The sequence below is a fragment of the Haematobia irritans genome, chromosome 3 (assembly GCF_050003625.1).
Source record: "Haematobia irritans isolate KBUSLIRL chromosome 3, ASM5000362v1, whole genome shotgun sequence".
NCBI classification, from domain to species: Eukaryota; Metazoa; Arthropoda; class Insecta; order Diptera; family Muscidae; genus Haematobia; species Haematobia irritans.
This window is the reverse complement of record NC_134399.1, coordinates 182,705,561-182,722,910: the sequence shown is the minus strand read 5'-3', so window position 1 is coordinate 182,722,910 and position 17,350 is coordinate 182,705,561. Positions and strand designations below refer to the sequence as shown.

The 17,350-nt window shown below is 32.1% G+C and overlaps 1 protein-coding gene and 1 long non-coding RNA gene across 7 annotated transcripts in view; one reads left to right on the top strand and one right to left on the bottom strand.

Moving 5' to 3' along the window:
• The window catches only part of Nna1 (Nna1 carboxypeptidase), a 403,238-nt gene extending 389,603 nt beyond the window's left edge, over positions 1 to 13,635 (bottom strand). For all 6 annotated transcript variants that reach the window (XM_075300150.1, XM_075300154.1, XM_075300152.1 and 3 more), the window contains exon 1: positions 13,204 to 13,635. In XM_075300150.1, coding sequence (XP_075156265.1) covers positions 13,204 to 13,267 — 64 coding nt within the window. In that variant the 5' untranslated portion in view covers positions 13,268 to 13,635. The remainder of the gene's footprint in view (positions 1 to 13,203) is intronic.
• Positions 1 to 17,350, top strand: part of LOC142229586 (uncharacterized) — a 436,426-nt gene that overhangs the window by 395,562 nt on the left and 23,514 nt on the right. The gene's annotated exons all lie outside the window — the stretch shown is intronic.

The following is a 17,350-nucleotide window of genomic DNA, read 5'->3' as shown; positions in this document are numbered from 1 at the left end:
CCACCGCTGAAAAACTTTTTGGTGTTCGGTCGTAGCAGGAATCGAACCCACGACCTTGTGTATGCAAGGCGGGTGAATAATGAGTTCATGTGAAATGGAATTCGTGCCACATAATATAAAAAGCAATGATAAAATATCTGTCGAAAATATTCCAAGATCGCGTTTATCTGATAAAAATTTGGATGCCTTGATATATTTACATAAATCGAAGTACAAAAGGATTATCACGCCTAATCCAACCCAAAACCCTAAAATGTTTTGCTGAGTAAGATAGCGATATGAAATAGCTTTTCTATTTATTTTTGTCATAATATTTTTGTTTTTATTTTCTTCACAATGTTGAGTTGGACTAAAGGTAGAACTACATACCATGCGTTCAATGCGTCCGATGATTGAAGAGTTGAAATTTCTCTTTGAAATCGAAAGCTCGAATAGTCTGCCGCAAACAGAAAAAAATCAACCCATCCATCCACGCACGTATGGTGACGCATGGTGTGTAATTCAACCTTAAGTGTTCGTTAAGCATGATAGCAATTTAAAATAGCTTTTTAATTTACACTTATGTTCTTTTGTTGTTGTTTTTTTTTTGTTAATAAAATTAAATTAAACTAAATTGGTTTAATATACAACAATTTTTTTGCGCTGTGAATTGTTTTTACTTAAAATATTTAAGGAATCACGAAAATTTCGGGATCCCGAAAAAATCTCAAAAATCTATATTTTGAAATGCCGGGATTTTTTAAACTCGATCCCGAATGACAGCCCTAGCTTATATTAATTTCTATGGACTCTGTATTGTAAATAATATACATATGAAAAAGCTGTGTGAGCAAGAGCTCGTAAAGAGCCTATTTTACAGTGCCGCTCATTCGTTTTGGCACTTTATTCATAGGGCTCCGAGAGCAAGAGATAAAAAACTGAGCAGCCCTTTTTTAAAAAAAGTGCCGAGCCGGAGCTTCGGAGCCATTTCGAACGCTGATTTTTATATATAATATCCCGAATGACAGCCCTAGCTTATATTAATTTCTATGGACTCTGTATTGTAAATAATACATATCTAAAGCTATTACCAATTGTAAACAATTTACCTTAAAACTAACTACACTGTCTATACCTCCGTCATATTTCCCCTCAATCACAATTTATAACAATTTGTTAGATTTATTATATTTATTCTTTAGTGTAGAAAAAAAAGAAATGGTTACATTTATGTCATGTCTTTCATATTTGTATTCGTGTAAACGACAGATAAAAAAATCACAAACCTCCATCCCCATACATTGACAACTACTCTCTCGATCTCTCCTCATTCGTACTTTGTACTTTAACAATTGTATGCTCCTTTGTAGTTGGTTTAGGAAGGTACTTAAGAGTAAATGGGAAAATTCATTGCATATTTGTAGGCAGCATTAATTGAGGAGTAGAATGGCTTTAATTATGGATGACTCAGTTGTTATTTTGGGTAATTATTTTCCATTACTAAACATGGAAACATATACATACAATATAATTGATGATAAATAGTTATGTTGTAAGTAAATACATTTAAACACCAAATGAAAGCATGACGGAGTATGACATGTAAAAAATGTATATTATGTCGATACCTACATATATTTCAACACAATCTTAAATGAAATGAATTGGAGGAAATTAAAGTACAATTAGCTGATGTATCCGCCACATCGAGGATAGCGTTAAAAATAAATGGGTGATTTTTTAAAAACTCTCAAAAACACATTATTTACATCAATCCATATAGTTTGCTTTGAAGACTATAAATGTTGGCCATGACTGCGCCTCAAGTGTTTCATCCGCTTTAACATCCGCTGAAAATTGTATTTCAGTTAATGTGTTGGTCCAATAAAATTTTAATTTAATAGCAAAAAAGTATTATAATTATTTATTAATAGATTTATTTATTCCGTACCATATAAACACATGATAAACTAAATTCATATACATTATAATTATAAATAATTATAAATTTTTATCAGTGTTTGAATTTTGCTCAAAAATGAGCCGAAAAAACATGAAAACCCTTTTTTATTTGAGTGCCGGAGCACACATGAAACTCGGCACTTTTTAAAAGGAGCGTGCCGACATGACAGCTCCGCTCACAAGTGCCAATGAAATGAGCAGCACTTTTCAAAAACTCGTAGATCTGTTCTATAAAATGAAGGTTGTTTTGAATTTTGTATACATAACTGCGATGCCATATTGTAAATTTTAATCATTTTCTAGGGAAATAACTGGAAATACCAAAATATGAAAGTATGTGAAAAAGTTTAACAAAATTCAGAATAACCCCAATATTCATGAAAATAAACGTGAACGTTAAATCTACTATTACCATTCAAATTCCGTCGATAATCTGTTAGTAAATTATTGTGTATATGAGCATAAATGTAATTAGTCCAGTGTAGTACCAACTACGACCCATTAAAAGAAAAAGGTTTAAAATTTTTGGAAAGACAAAAACTATGAAATGCTAATAAAACTTAATTCATCATTTCTGGACAGAAGCATTAAGTCGCTGTCTTTACTAGCAAATGTATAAAATATACATTATTTACTGTTACTTAGTTTGTTTTTTGTTTTATTTAAATTTTTTCAATAGGTTAAGGTTAAAGTGGTAGTGTTGGGAAAGTAACGAGTATTTGATTACAAGTACTCGTTACTGACTAATTTTTTGAGTACTCGTTACTAGTAAAAGAGTACTCAATATCTTCAATGCCAGTTTTTTTTTTCTTCTGACGGTAAGTAAGTTGGCGGTTTGGAAGTAAAATTCTTGACTTCTTGGAAAATATTAATTGAAGTTTTCGAAAATCGTTTTATCAGTTAAAATAACACGAAAAGGATATATGGCTTCACTTTTGAACAAAGTGAAAAATTTATCTGATTTCTTAAAAACGTTTGCATTTGAAAAAAATGTGCATTGGGTGTAGGTGGGAGCTATAATTTAAAGCATCACATGGATCACGTCTCATGCGAATAGTATGAATAATAATGTCGTTGACTTCAGCTGGTTCAATCCAATTGTTTTCAGAGAAGGTACCCAAGCTTATTCAAAAACCATTGGAAAGTTTCAACATTGGGTCTCACGTTAAAAATGATCGCTAAATATTTTCATCCACTGTCAATGGTGGAAAATGGTGGATTTAAAAAGTTTGCAAATTGCAAGCATCAGTAATACACAATGCCATTTAGATATACCCTGGCGAAAAAATACCAAATAGTGAATAGGAAATTGGCTCTAAAAATTTGAATGATTGGTGAAAATCTTTTTCTAACGAGACCCATATATCTACAACACCACATTTTATAACACTAGAATAAAACTGGATAATGTAATTTGCTTTTCTATACTGTTTTTAAATTTAAAAAAGAGGAAGATATTATTAAAAAGTGCCCATAATGTCTTTTTTAATTTTTTTACAAAAGTAACGAGTAGTAACGAGTACTCAATTCAAAAGTAACGAGTAGTCAAAAGTAATCAAAATTTACACTACACGCTCACAAAAAATCGCTTCTGTAACATATACTCCCAAACATATTTTGCTTCAAGCATATAAATTTTTGGGTATTGCCCACACATTTATATGTTTGATCTCTTCAAATATATAAAATGTTTGAAAGCATATTGGTGTAAACAATATATGTTTGGGTAGTCTAAGTTCCAAACATTTTGTATTCTTGCATCCAAATTCAATAATGTTGTCTTCCAAAAAACAATATGTTATTATGTGAACATATAATATGTTTGGAAGCATTTTGCACCCAAAAATATTATATGCTTAAAAAAATTCTCCCAAACAATATTGTTCTCAAAATTTTATTTATTTATTTATATATTTACAATCATAATGAATTATGAAAATAAACAGGTAATATAGGTGCTAACAACATAGGTTTTCGACCTGAATGCTCAAAATTTTGTTTCTGCCCAATTGTATATTCCCCGACATCTTTCTCACTTCCACGAGATTTTTTACTTCTTAGCACCTTTTTCTGTAATACAAACATTGTAGAAGAAATTATTCAATTGTATGATTTTTTTATTTTAATTTTACCTTTTGCCGGACGGGGATTCGAACAGCGGACCACACAGTTTGTAAGGATCAAAGAAGTAGCTGATCAATTGCCCAAGGAAAACTAAAATGTTAATTTTGTAATAACAAGCAACAACCACCAACTTAATTCAATATCGCTCCCTGTTAAATAGCGCTCCAAGCTACTAAACACATATATGTTTATAGGCTATTTCTAAATTAATATATGTTTGCATCCAAGCATATTATATTTACAAACATTTTATGTCCCAAACATAATATGTTCTAACATATTAACATATATGTCCCAAACATGTTATGCTAGTTTATGAACATTATATGCTTGCACTCAAAAATATTGTGTTTAAAATTTTGTGTTCCAAACATATAATGTTTATAGCCAAACATATGAAAAACAGTCTTTTTCATCCGTGTATAAAGTGGCAGCCCGATTAAGATTCAGGCTCACTTAGACTATTCAGTCCATTGTGATAAATTAAAAATTCAAATCTGAATTCAAAATATGTTTGCCCGTCTCCATTCATTTCATTTGTATTTCAACTTAAAAAAATACACATATGGCATCACCAATTTCAATTTGTGTCATACTAACTACTACATATTTTTTGTGTCACATATGAAAAAGCTGTGTGAGCAAGAGTTTTTCGTTTAAATTAGCTCGTAAAGAGCCTATTTTTCAGTGCCGCTCATTCGTTTTGGCACTTTATTCATAGGGCTCCGAGAGCAAGAGATAAAAAACTGAACAGCCCTTTTTTAAAAAAAGTGCCGAGCCGGAGCTTCGGAGCCATTTCGAATGCTGATTTTTATATATGTATAATATCTTGAAGAAAAATGTTTCCTTATTTTGTTCTAAGTATTGAATTTATAAAAAAGGTTCTATATTTATTATATGATTCTAGATATCTATACAAGGTATTAAAATTCGTACCATTTAGTATCGTATATACTTCATTTTCAGTAAGGATATTTCGGCCAAAGTATTGTCTTCTAAAATTGCGATTATTGGACATACGCCGATAAAGTGAATCGTATTTTCGGACTCATCCATGTTACATATTGAACACAATCCGTTAGTATTATCTCTAAAGCATCTAGCATTCAGATCTAAAAGACCACACCTAGCTCGGATAATTAAACCAATGGCACGACATGAAAATACGGTAGATAGCGCTGGAGCAATATTATAACTCAGTTGGGGATAAAGATCGTGAAATTGCGAATTAATAGGTTGGCTGATAAGTCCCCGGTCTAACATATAGATGGCGTCGCTAGTATTAAATGCATATTATTTTTATATAGTACCAACCTTCAAATGATTCGTGTCAAAATTTGACGTCTATACGTCAATTAGTTTGTGAGATAGAGCGTCTTTTGTGAAGCAACTTTTGTTATTGTGAAAAAAATGGAAAAAGGAATTTCGTGTTTTGATAAAATACTGTTTTCCGAAGGGAAAAAATACGGTGGAAGCAAAAACTTGGCTTGATAATGAGTTTCCGGACTCTGTCCCAGGGAAATCAACAATAATTGATTGGTATGCAAAATTCAAGCGTGGTGAAATGAGTACGGAGGACAGTGAACGCAGTGGACGCCCGAAAGAGGTGGTTACCGACGAAAACATCAAAAAAATCCACAAAATGATTTTGAATGACCGTAAAATGAAGTTGATCGAGATAGCAGAGGCCTTAAAGATATCAAAGGAACGTGTTGGTCATATCATTCATCAATATTTGGATATCCGGAAGCTTTGTGCAAAATGGCTGCCGCGCGAGCTCACATTTGACCAAAAACAAGAACGTATTGATGATTCTGAGCGGTGTTTGCAGCTGTTAACTCGTAACACATCCGAGTTTTTCCGTCGATATGTGACAATGGATGAAACATGGCTCCATCACTACACTCATGAGTCCAATCGACAGTCGGCTGAGTGGACAGCGACCGGTGAACCGTCTCCGAAGCGTGGAAAGACTCAAAAGTCCGCTGGCAAAGTAATGGCCTCTGTTTTTTGGGATGCGCATGGAATAATTTTTATCGATTATCTTGAGAAGGGAAAAACCATCAACAGTGACTATCATATGGGGTTATTGGAGCGTTTGAAGGTCGAAATGAAGGCAAAACGGCAAAAATGGCAAAAATTCATGAATTTGGCTTCGAATTGCTTCCCCACCCACCATATTCTCCAAATCTGGCCCCCAGCGACTTTTTCTTGTTCTCAGACCTCAAAAGGATGCTCGCAGGGAAAAAATTTGGCTGCAATGAAGAGGTGATCGGCGAAACTGAGGCCTATTTTGAGGCAAAACCGAAGGAGTACTACCAAAATGGTATCAAAAAATTCGAAGGTCGTTATAATCGTTGTATCGCTCTTGAAGGGAACTATGTTGAATAATAAAAACGAATTTTGACAAAAAAAATGTGTTTTACTTTGTTAGACCGGGGACTTATCAGCCAACCTGTTAGACGCATCTATACAGAAAATCTTCAAATTTCTTAGACTTCAACTTTTCCATTATGTCTTGCCAAAAAAAACACAACATATAGGAACTGACGTGTCGGGTGCAACATAGTCAAGTTGCTGGCATAGATTTGACCATTTATATCAAAAGAGTATGAAAATCAAAAAATTATATGACAATTTAAAAATGCGGCAAACTGGAGCAATGATACCATTTCTGTGATAGGTGCTTTATTGATAATTTGCAGCAATTTCACATGGGGACGATTCGTGCGTCACGAAGCATGTGTCAGCTCTTTAAACCAGTTTTTCCAAATGATAATAGCTAAAAAATTACCATTCGCAAGGAAAAGAAGGAGGGAATATCGCTAAGTTCTCTTATTTTCTTATGTAATTTAACTCATGAATTAGTGAGTGATTTATTTTTTTTTAATACCAATTGTTTATGTCATCTAGAAAAAGACTGTAAGAATAAATTGATCAGATGGCTCTTCGTAGAAGACCTGCAATTTGTTTAGGTCTCTTTCAGAAGAAGAACCACCTAATTTTGCAAAAATTCGCTAAAGGGCTTCACACATAGACTCAAAAAAAATGCACTAGGATCGAAAGATTTTCACCTTCTCTTAAGGGTTTTTGGTATTTATTCCGAGCCAAATGAGTTGCTTCTTAAAAATAAAGACATTATCTGTGGAACTATTTAGCTTTAGCTCTATGAAATAAATCTGAGGATACAGATCTCACTTATAGAATGTTTACTCTTTTTTACGATATGTTAACAATGTTATTCATATATAATTAAATATCACTTTACAAATGCATATTATAACAGATATTTCTTAGTAAAAAATGTTTTGTTAAAGTCAATGAAACAATGAATCCCTAAAATAAGTCTCAGCCTATACTTGAAGCTTTTTATCTTTAATCTAGCTATTCAAAAAGATTATTTTGTTAAATCAAAAAAGATTTTTCCATAATTTAAGCAAATTTGCCCTACTTGAAAGATTTATGTCCTAAGTTTAAAGAAACAAATTTTAAAGCAAAGATTATGAACTTTCTTTTAATTGTATTTTTTTTTTATTTTAAAGAAAATTGTTCCTAGTAATTACTAGTGTGTCCTAAAATGTATGTTACAAAACCTATAAAAGGAGGTGATGTATCCAAGCTAACATATAATCATAGACAGCTGTTATACCCCAATTCAAGTAAGGAGTCAAGAAGAGATTATGGTGATATTTCACAAATTCTTTTGTGTAATTTTTTTCTATTTCCTAAAGTCTGTCTTTTAACGTACTATGCTACATAGCAGATTGTAATGGGTCATTAAAAGATAATTAATCATAATAGTTAACAACAACTAATGACAACAGCAGCTTATGAAAAAACTATTTCCTAAAGAAACACATTCCAATTATGAATAACTGCAGTAAAAAACAACGAAGCAATAAATAACATAATGGCAATCAAATTCAAAGAAATAAAAGAAATCCTAGTACATACAATTTCGCAGAAAGTTGTATAGAACAAATTAACCACAATCAAGCCCGGCACATTGCGACATTTGACGTCACTTTGCAAAATTTGACAATGAGCAGAAAAACTTTGTAAAACAAAACAGTTTACGTGAACAATTGAATTAATAACTGGTAGGAACATTGCGGATAAAACCTTGATAGGCATTGAAGACAATTTCTGAAATAATGACACAATAATTGATAGGACAATACATTCAAGTTACGTACAAACAACAAAAAATTAAAAAAAAGTAAAACAACTCAAGGGAAAGAAGTTACGAAGAGTTTAAGTCGGCTATATGACACCCTATATCAACTGGAGTCACGTTGCGGAAAAACAACACGTAGCTATAAACTTCCCAGAAAAAGAAGTGTAGACAAAACAAGTAAGGAAAGTCTTAAAGTCGGGCGGGGCCGACTATATTATACCCTGCACCACTTTGTAGATCTAAATTTTCGATACCATATCACATCCGTCAAATGTGTTGGGGGCTTTATATAAAGGTTAGTCCCAAATACATACATTTAAATATCACTCGATCTGGACCGAATTAGATAGACTTCTACAAAATCTATAGACTCAAAATTTAAGTCGGCTAATGCACTAGGGTGTAACACAATGTTAGTAAAAAACCAGTAAGGAAAGTCTAAAGTCGGGCGGGGCCGACTATATTATACCCTGCACCACTTTGTAGATCTAAATTTTCGATACCATATCACATCCGTCAAATGTGTTGGGGGCTTTATATAAAGGTTAGTCCCAAATACATACATTTAAATATCACTCGATCTGGACCGAATTAGATAGACTTCTACAAAATCTATAGACTCAAAATTTATGTCGGCTAATGCACTAGGGTGTAACACAATGTTAATAAAAAAAGATGGGAAACATTTAAATCTGAAGCAATTTTAAGGAAACTTTGCAAAAGTTTATTTATGATTTATCGCTCGATATATATGTATTAGAAGTTTAGGAAAATTAGAGTCATTTTTACAACTTTTCGACTAAGCAGTGGCGATTTTACAAGGAAAATGTTGGTTTTTTGACCGTTTTTGTCGAAATCAGAAAAACATATATATGGGAGTTGTATCTAAATCTGAACCGATTTAAACCAAATTTGTCACGCAATGCTAATTCTACTCCCTGTGCAAAATTTCAACTAAATCGGAGTTAGAAATTTGCCTCTGTGGTCATATGAGTGTAAATCGGGCGAAAGCTATATATGGGAGTTATATCCAAATCTGAACCGATTTCAACCACATTTGGCACGCATAGTTACAATGCTAATTCTACTCCCTGTGCAAAATTTCAACTAAATCGGAGTTAAAAATTGGCCTCTGTGGGCAAATGAGTGTAAATCGGGCGAAAGCTATATATGGGAGCTATATCTAAATCTGAACCGATTTGGCTAATATTTTGTAAGTTTTTCGAGACTCATAAAATATTCGGATGTACGGAATTTGAGGAAGATCGGTTGATATACACGCCAATTAAGACCAGATCTGTGAAAAATATATATGGCAGCTATATCTAAATCTGAACCGATTTTTTCCAAAATCAATAGGGATCGTCTTTGAGCCGAAACAGGACCCCATACCAAATTTTAGGACAATCGGACTAAAACTGCGAGCTGTACTTTGCACACAAAAATACATCAACAGACAGACGGACAGACAGACAGACGGACATCGCTAAATCGACTCAGAATTTAATTCTAAGCCGATCCGTATACTAAAAGGTTGGTCTATGATTACTCCTTCTTGGCGTTACATACAAATGCACAAACTTATTATACCCTGTACCACAGTAGTGGTGAAGGGTATAAAAAGCAATGACTTTCTGCCGGAATTCAATATGGTGTCTAACAACCATGCAAAAATTGGTTCACATCGGCCCATAACTACATTGACTTTTTAAAATCTCTGTAACTTTTTATACCCTTCACCACTACTGTGGTACAGGGTATAGTAAGTTTGTGCATTTGTATGTAACGCCAAGAAGGAGTAATCATAGACCAACCTTTTAGTATACGGATCGGCTTAGAATTAAATTCTGAGCCGATTTAGCGATGTCCGTCTGTCTGTCTGTCTGTCTGTTGATGTATTTTTGTGTGCAAAGTACAGCTCGCAGTTTTAGTCCGATTGTCCTAAAATTTGGTATAGGGCCCTGTTTCGGCTCAAAGACGATCCCTATTGATTTTGGAAAAAATCGGTTCAGATTTAGATATAGCTGCCATATATATTTTTCACCGATCTGGTCATAATTGGCGTGTATATCAACCGATCTTCCTCAAATTCCGTACATCCGAATATTTTATGAGTCTCGAAAAACTTGCAAAATATCAGCAAAATCGGTTCAGATTTAGATATAGCTCCCATATATAGCTTTCGCCCGATTTACACTCATTTGCCCACAGAGGCCAATTTTTTGCTCCGAGTTAGTTGCATAGGGAGTAGAATTAGCATTGTAGCTATACGTGCCAAATTTGGTTGAAATCGGTTCAGATTTAGATATAGCTCCCATATATATGTTTTTCTGATTTCGACAAAAATGGTCAAAATACCAACATTTTCCTTGTAAAATCGCCACTGCTTAGTCGAAAAGTTGTAAAAATTACTCTAATTTTCCTAAACTTCTAATACATATATATCGAGCGATAAATCATAAATAAACTTTTTCGAAGTTTCCTTAAAATTGCTGCAGATTTAAACGTTTCCCATATTTATTTTTTACTAACATTGTATTCCACCCTAGTGCATTAGCCGACTTAAATTTTGAGTCTATAGATTTTGTAGAAGTCTATCAAATTCTTCCAGATCGAGTGATATTTAAATGTATGTATTTGGGACAAACCTTTATATATAGCCCCCAACACATTTGACGGATGTGATATGGTATCGAAAATTTAGATCTACAAAGTGGTGCAGGGTATAATATAGTCGGTCCCGCCCGACTTTAGACTTTCCTTACTGGTTTGTTTATGAATATAAGTAAATACTTCAAAACAAAAGTTTCATATTTTTTAAGTCTTTATAATATGGTTATCAGAAATGGGCATCATAGGGGTATACGAAGCGAAATAAAAAAAATTAAAAATCAAATTTGACGTCGGAGTCAAAAATGACCAATGCACGAAATATAGCCCCTGATCAACCACGAACAACGATATGCGTTTCTTTTCGATCGGACTTCAAATGACGACACAGCACAATAAATTGTATTTCGGGGGGTCGTAGGGTGCACCGAAAAAAAGTTTTGGTGTTCTGAAATTGTCTTCGAATATGCTACAAAACTGATGTGCGTGAAGATAAATTGTAAATTTAACTAGTCGAGACACAAACCAGGTAGTTTTTGCCTGCGCACCTAATGGGTTAATTACAATTTGAGGAGATAAAATATTTAATGAAATTCAGCACTTTCCAACATATTTGCGCAAAATATTTTGGTATTAAACGAAAGATCTTGACAAGTACTATAAATGCAAGTGGTTGTCATGTTCGAAAGCGTCCCATAAATGTTAGTTTTGCAGCTATATTTTAAAAGTCAGTTTGCCCAACTTGAAATAAAGTTAAACTACGCCCACTGTGCAATACCTGCTCTAGATTTTTTGGTATCAAATGAAAGCTCTTGACGAGTACTATAAACGCAAGTGGTTGTCATGTTCGAAAGCATCATAAAAATATCGATTTTTATCAAAAAGAAAATTACTTTTTTAGAATTTCAAAAAAAGTGCACATTGGCCCACTGTGCAACACCTGCTCTACAGTGTTTGGTATCAAATGAAAACTCTTGATGAGTACTATAAATGCAAGTGGTTTTTATTTTCGAAAGTTTCCCAAAAAAATTGTTTTAAGCAAAAGTAAAATTAATTTGCGAAATTTTAGAAAATATCGCAACAGCGCCCACTGTGCAAAACCTGCTCTAGATTTTTTGGTATCAAATGAAAGCTCTTGACGAGTACTATAAACGCAAGTTGTTCTCATGTTCGAAAGCATCATAGAAATATCGATTTTTATCAAAAATATAATTAATATGTCAGAATTTAAAATATAGTGCACGCGGGCCCACTGTGCAATACCTGCTCTAGATTTTTTGGTATCAAATGAAAGCTCTTGATGAGTACTATAAATCCAAGTGGTTGTTATATTCGAAAGCATCACATAAATATCGATTTTTATCAAAAAGAAACTTAGTTTGCACGAAGTTACAATATAGGACACCCGTGCCCACTGTGCAAAACCTGCTCTAGATTTTTTGGTATCAAATGAAAGCTCTTGACGAGTACTACAAACGCAAGTAGTTTTTATTTTCTAAAACATCCCAGAAATGTAGGTTTTTGTTATTTTTTTTTTTTAAATTTAATCGCCACAATTTGAAATAAAACTGAAATGCGCCCACTGTGCAATACCTGCTCTAGATTTTTTGGTATCAAATGAAAGCTCTTGATGAGTACTATAAATCCAAGTGGTTGTTATATCATAAAAATATCGATTTTTATAAAAAAGAAAATTACTTGTTTAGAATATCAAAAAAAGTGCACATTGGCCCACTGTGCAACACCTGCTCTACAGTGTTTGGTATCAAATGAAAACTCTTGATGAGTACTATAAATGCAAGTGGTTTTTATTTTCGAAAGTTTCCCAAAAAAAATTGTTTTAAGCAAAAGTAAAATTAATTTGCGAAATTTTAGAAAATATCGCACCAGCGCCCACTGTGCAAAACCTGCTCTAGATTTTTTGGTATCAAATGAAAGCTCTTGACGAGTACTATAAACGCAAGTGGTTCTCATGTTCGAAAGCATCATAGAAATATCGATTTTTATCAAAAATATAATTAATATGTCAGAATTTAAAATATAGTGCACGCGGGCCCACTGTGCAATACCTGCTCTAGATTTTTTGGTACCAAATGAAAGCTCTTGACGAGTACTACAAATGCAAGTAGTTTTTATTTTCTAAAACATCCCAGAAATGTAGGTTTTTGTTAATCTTACATGACCGCCATAAAAAATGGCAAACCTATTTTTTCTTTGATTTTATGCAATTTTTTTTACTTGTCTACAAGTACAGGCAATTTTTATTTGGGGTATTTTGGTTTTTGTACAAAAGCACTAGTTGTTCGATTATCCCAGGCAAAAATCAAAATGATTAACTTACGAATACTTACCGGCATTTTCCATTATAGCTTGATGGTTGCTAAATGTTGGCAAATAATTTTGGTATTTCTTCATTTTGTTCTGTTAGATAATCGAATGAATATAGAATTGAATTACCAAAATAGATTTAAAGGACACACCAAAGCCACATAATTTATTCTTATGTCCTTCATAAAAAATGTTTTAAACCCGAGGTTACACGCACGTAATTTCCACAGAACTATAAAATTAGTCAATTTCAATTTATTACCCATAAAAAGATGAAACAGGTCGGAGGGATTTTTCTACATTTGACGATAACAGGAAGATTAAGCGAACAACACAAAATATACACGAAAATATTTCTGGGATTATTTACGCGTGGGAAATTTCATTAATATTAAATTCTATTCAAATTAGGAAAATGTCTTGTTTGTAAAAAAAAAAAATCCATAGAATCCAAAACGAAATAAATAATGAATTGACAGTTTAATTTTTTTATTTGTTTTTGAAAATGTTCTCCCGGGCAAAGTATGTTAAATAGATTATGGGATTTTTCAGAAAAATTATTTATAAGATTAAAATGTTCACTTGTTTTCTGTTGGCTATTTGTAATGAATTTAAAATCGGACTTCCTACGTGATATACGAATTGCCATGAATTCATGTGTTTTTTTATGTTTTATCAAAATCTTTACGGGCGATTGCTTGTTTATGACATGGGGTTTTGAAATACTAATTCAGAACATAACAACATTGTCAGTATACGATTGAGCCATCAATATTCAACGACTTCATAGACGTAGGAATTATACGTGTACAGATTTTTTTTTCTATAAAAATGCAACTTTAAAAAGAAATAAACTTTTAACAACATGTTCTATTGATCTAAATTGTTTTAACAAAATTTTCTATCTAATCAAAATTCGGTGAAATTTTGAACCCCTTTGAAATATTCTTACATCGAACGCTCATGATTATTTTTAAAAATTACCATAGAGCTAAGCGTAGGCATTCATCACTTCAGTTCATTTCATTTACACATTTCAAAACTTTACTATAACATACCATAGTCCTTTGAATCAAAAATAGCTTTGCGCATTTACGTTTTTCCGGTTGCTGTTGCTTTCAAGCATATTCGTATTGTTTTTTTTTTTTCTGTTGATTTTGTTGTTAAAATAACAACATGAGAAAGTTCAATGCATTCTTCTAAACACGCACATCATATTTTATTTTAAACTTGTTTTGATTATACTTACATGCCTGCCATTTTAGAATATTTCCTATAAATCACATTTCTTTACTATAGTAGTTTTAAATTTCCCTATAAAAGTGTATAGCTATTTTTAAATGAAGGTTTGTGATTTGTATGGCAAATTTTTTTACGTAGCTTAAACTAGATGACATGAGGAATAAAAGGATTTTATAATGTAGACACGTGTTGTTTGGAGTGTTTTGTTTTAAATGCTTGGCAAAAAAGGTAATGCAGCAATGAAGCGTTTTATATTTAACCCTCTAATGCCTTTAGGCGCACGGATGAAAAAGACTGTTTTTCATATGTTTGGCTATAAACATTATATGTCTGGAACACAAATTTTTAAACACAATATTTTTGAGTGCAAGCATATAATGTTCATAAACTAGCATAACATGTTTGGGACATATATGTTAATATGTTAGAACATATTATGTTTGGGACATAAAATGTTTGTAAATATAATATGCTTGGATGCAAACATATATTAATTTAGAAATAGCCTATAAACATATATGTGTTTAGTAGCTTGGAGCGCTATTTAACAGGGAGCGATATTGAATTAAGTTGGTGGTTGTTGCTTGTTATTACAAAATTAACATTTTATTTTTCCTTGGGCAATTGATCAGCTACTTCTTTGACCCTTACAAACTGTGTGGTCCGCTGTTCGAATCCCCGTCCGGCAAAAGGTAAAATTAAAATAAAAAAATCATACAATTGAATAATTTCTTCTACAATGTTTGTATTACAGAAAAAGGTGCTAAGAACTAAAAAATTTCGTGGAAGTGAGAAAGATGTGGGGGAATATACAATTGGGCAGAAACAAAATTTTGAGCATTCAGGTCGAAAACCTATGTTGTTAGCACCTATATTACCTGTTTATTTTCATAATTCATTATGATTGTAAATATATAAATAAATAAATAAAATTTTGAGCACAATATTGTTTGGGAGAATTTTTTTTAAGCATATAATATTTTTGGGTGCAAAATGCTTCCAAACATATTATATGTTCACATAATAACATATTGTTTTTTGGAAGACAACATTATTGAATTTGGATGCAAAAATACAAAATGTTTGGAACTTAGACTACCCAAACATATATTGTTTAGACCAATATGCTTTCAAACATATTATATATTGGAAGAGATCAAACATATAAATGTTTGGGCAATACCCAAAAATATATATGCTTGAAGCAAAATATGTTTGGGAGTATATGTTACAGAAGCGATTTTTTGCGAGCGTGCGGTCTTGGATAAAACGAGAAGTTTTTTTTGTACAATACACCTAAAGACAGCAAAAATATGTAAAACAAACAAAACTTAGTCAAAACCCTACAAAAGACTTTGCAGTATATACTGGATTTTACCATATTGAGTTTCCTTGTTTCGTTTTCTTGCATTTATGTCGTAATCACCTGACAGAAAAATATGCGGCATTAGAGGGTTAAATGTTAAAATTGTTTTTATATACAATTCATAGTCTACTTTTACTTTTTTTAGGGGTTAAGTGTTATAGCTTATGTAGTACAGTTTTATAGTAATAGATAAATAAGATCACAGGCGGTCTTCGATAAAACGAGAAGTTTTTTTTTGTAAAATACACCTAAAGACAGCAAAAATATGTAAAACAAAAAAACTTAGTCAAAACCCTACAAAAGACTTTGCAGTATATACTGGATTTTACCATATTGAGTTTCCCTGTTTCGTTTTCTTGCATTTATGTCGTAATCACCTGACAAAAAAAATGGGGCATTAGAGGGTTAAATGTTAAAATTGTTTTTATATACAATTCATAGTCTACTTTTAGGGGTTAAGTGTTATAGCTCATGTAGTACAGTTTTATAGTAATAGATAAAGAGTATCACAGTTTTATATACCCTTAACATTCTTTCAGTTATTAACTGAATCTGTAATTACAATTAGACCCTCGCTGTAGCATTAATTTATTGTTCAATTAATTTTTTACATTTGTTTTTAAGTGGTATTTTTGGCTATGAAATCTCTACAAGCTATTCTAGTTTGAATAATGTTTACCACACACAAAAAATTATCACCAAATTTTTTTCAACTAAACACTTAATTGAATTTGGAAACGGATTCAATTAATATGTTTATTGATTCAATTAATTATTTAATCAAATCCGAATAAAAACCAATTAACAAAAATTATTGACATTTGTTACGTTTCCAATTAAAATATTAATTGATTCAATCAATTTGTTAATCAATTCGGAAATAATTTTCAATTACAAACATGATTGAAAAATTTTCCGTTTCCAATTACACATGTGATTGATCCAATCACCTTTATGACTGAAATTGAATAATTTTGAGCAATGGAAAGAGCGAAAAGAGAACAAGAGAACGGGTATTTATTCAACAATGTATGATGGAGAGATCAGTCTGTGGAAGTAACTCGTAACGAACGGTTGGGTTTTTGTTTTTTGCGTAAATTGAAAAACATGATTGGCGACATTTTGTCTGCTGCATTCAAAATGTGTGCATAAATATTTTGAAAGCAACAACAAATCATAGCCAAGGGTTGAAATAAATAAAGCGTGCAAAAACAAATGGCCACGTGGTAAAGGTGTGAAAAAATATTTGAGAGAACGCATTTGAAATTACCTGTGTTTGTGTTTTGTGGTATTGTAAAAATGGAAAACAATCTACGTTTATTGAAGGTAACAAATTATGAAATGTGAATACCGTTTTCCATTGAAGCCTGTTTACATTAAACGGACTAAAATAATATATTTTTTATACATTTCTTTTAGTGACCAATTTTATTTCGTGAAATTGACCATTCAATCCCATCTTTTTATCAAATATATAAGAATATGTTTGCAATCAAAAGGTGGGTACCGTATTGATCTTTTAAAATTAGAAATGTTCACACCTAGTTTTCTTAAAACCAAGA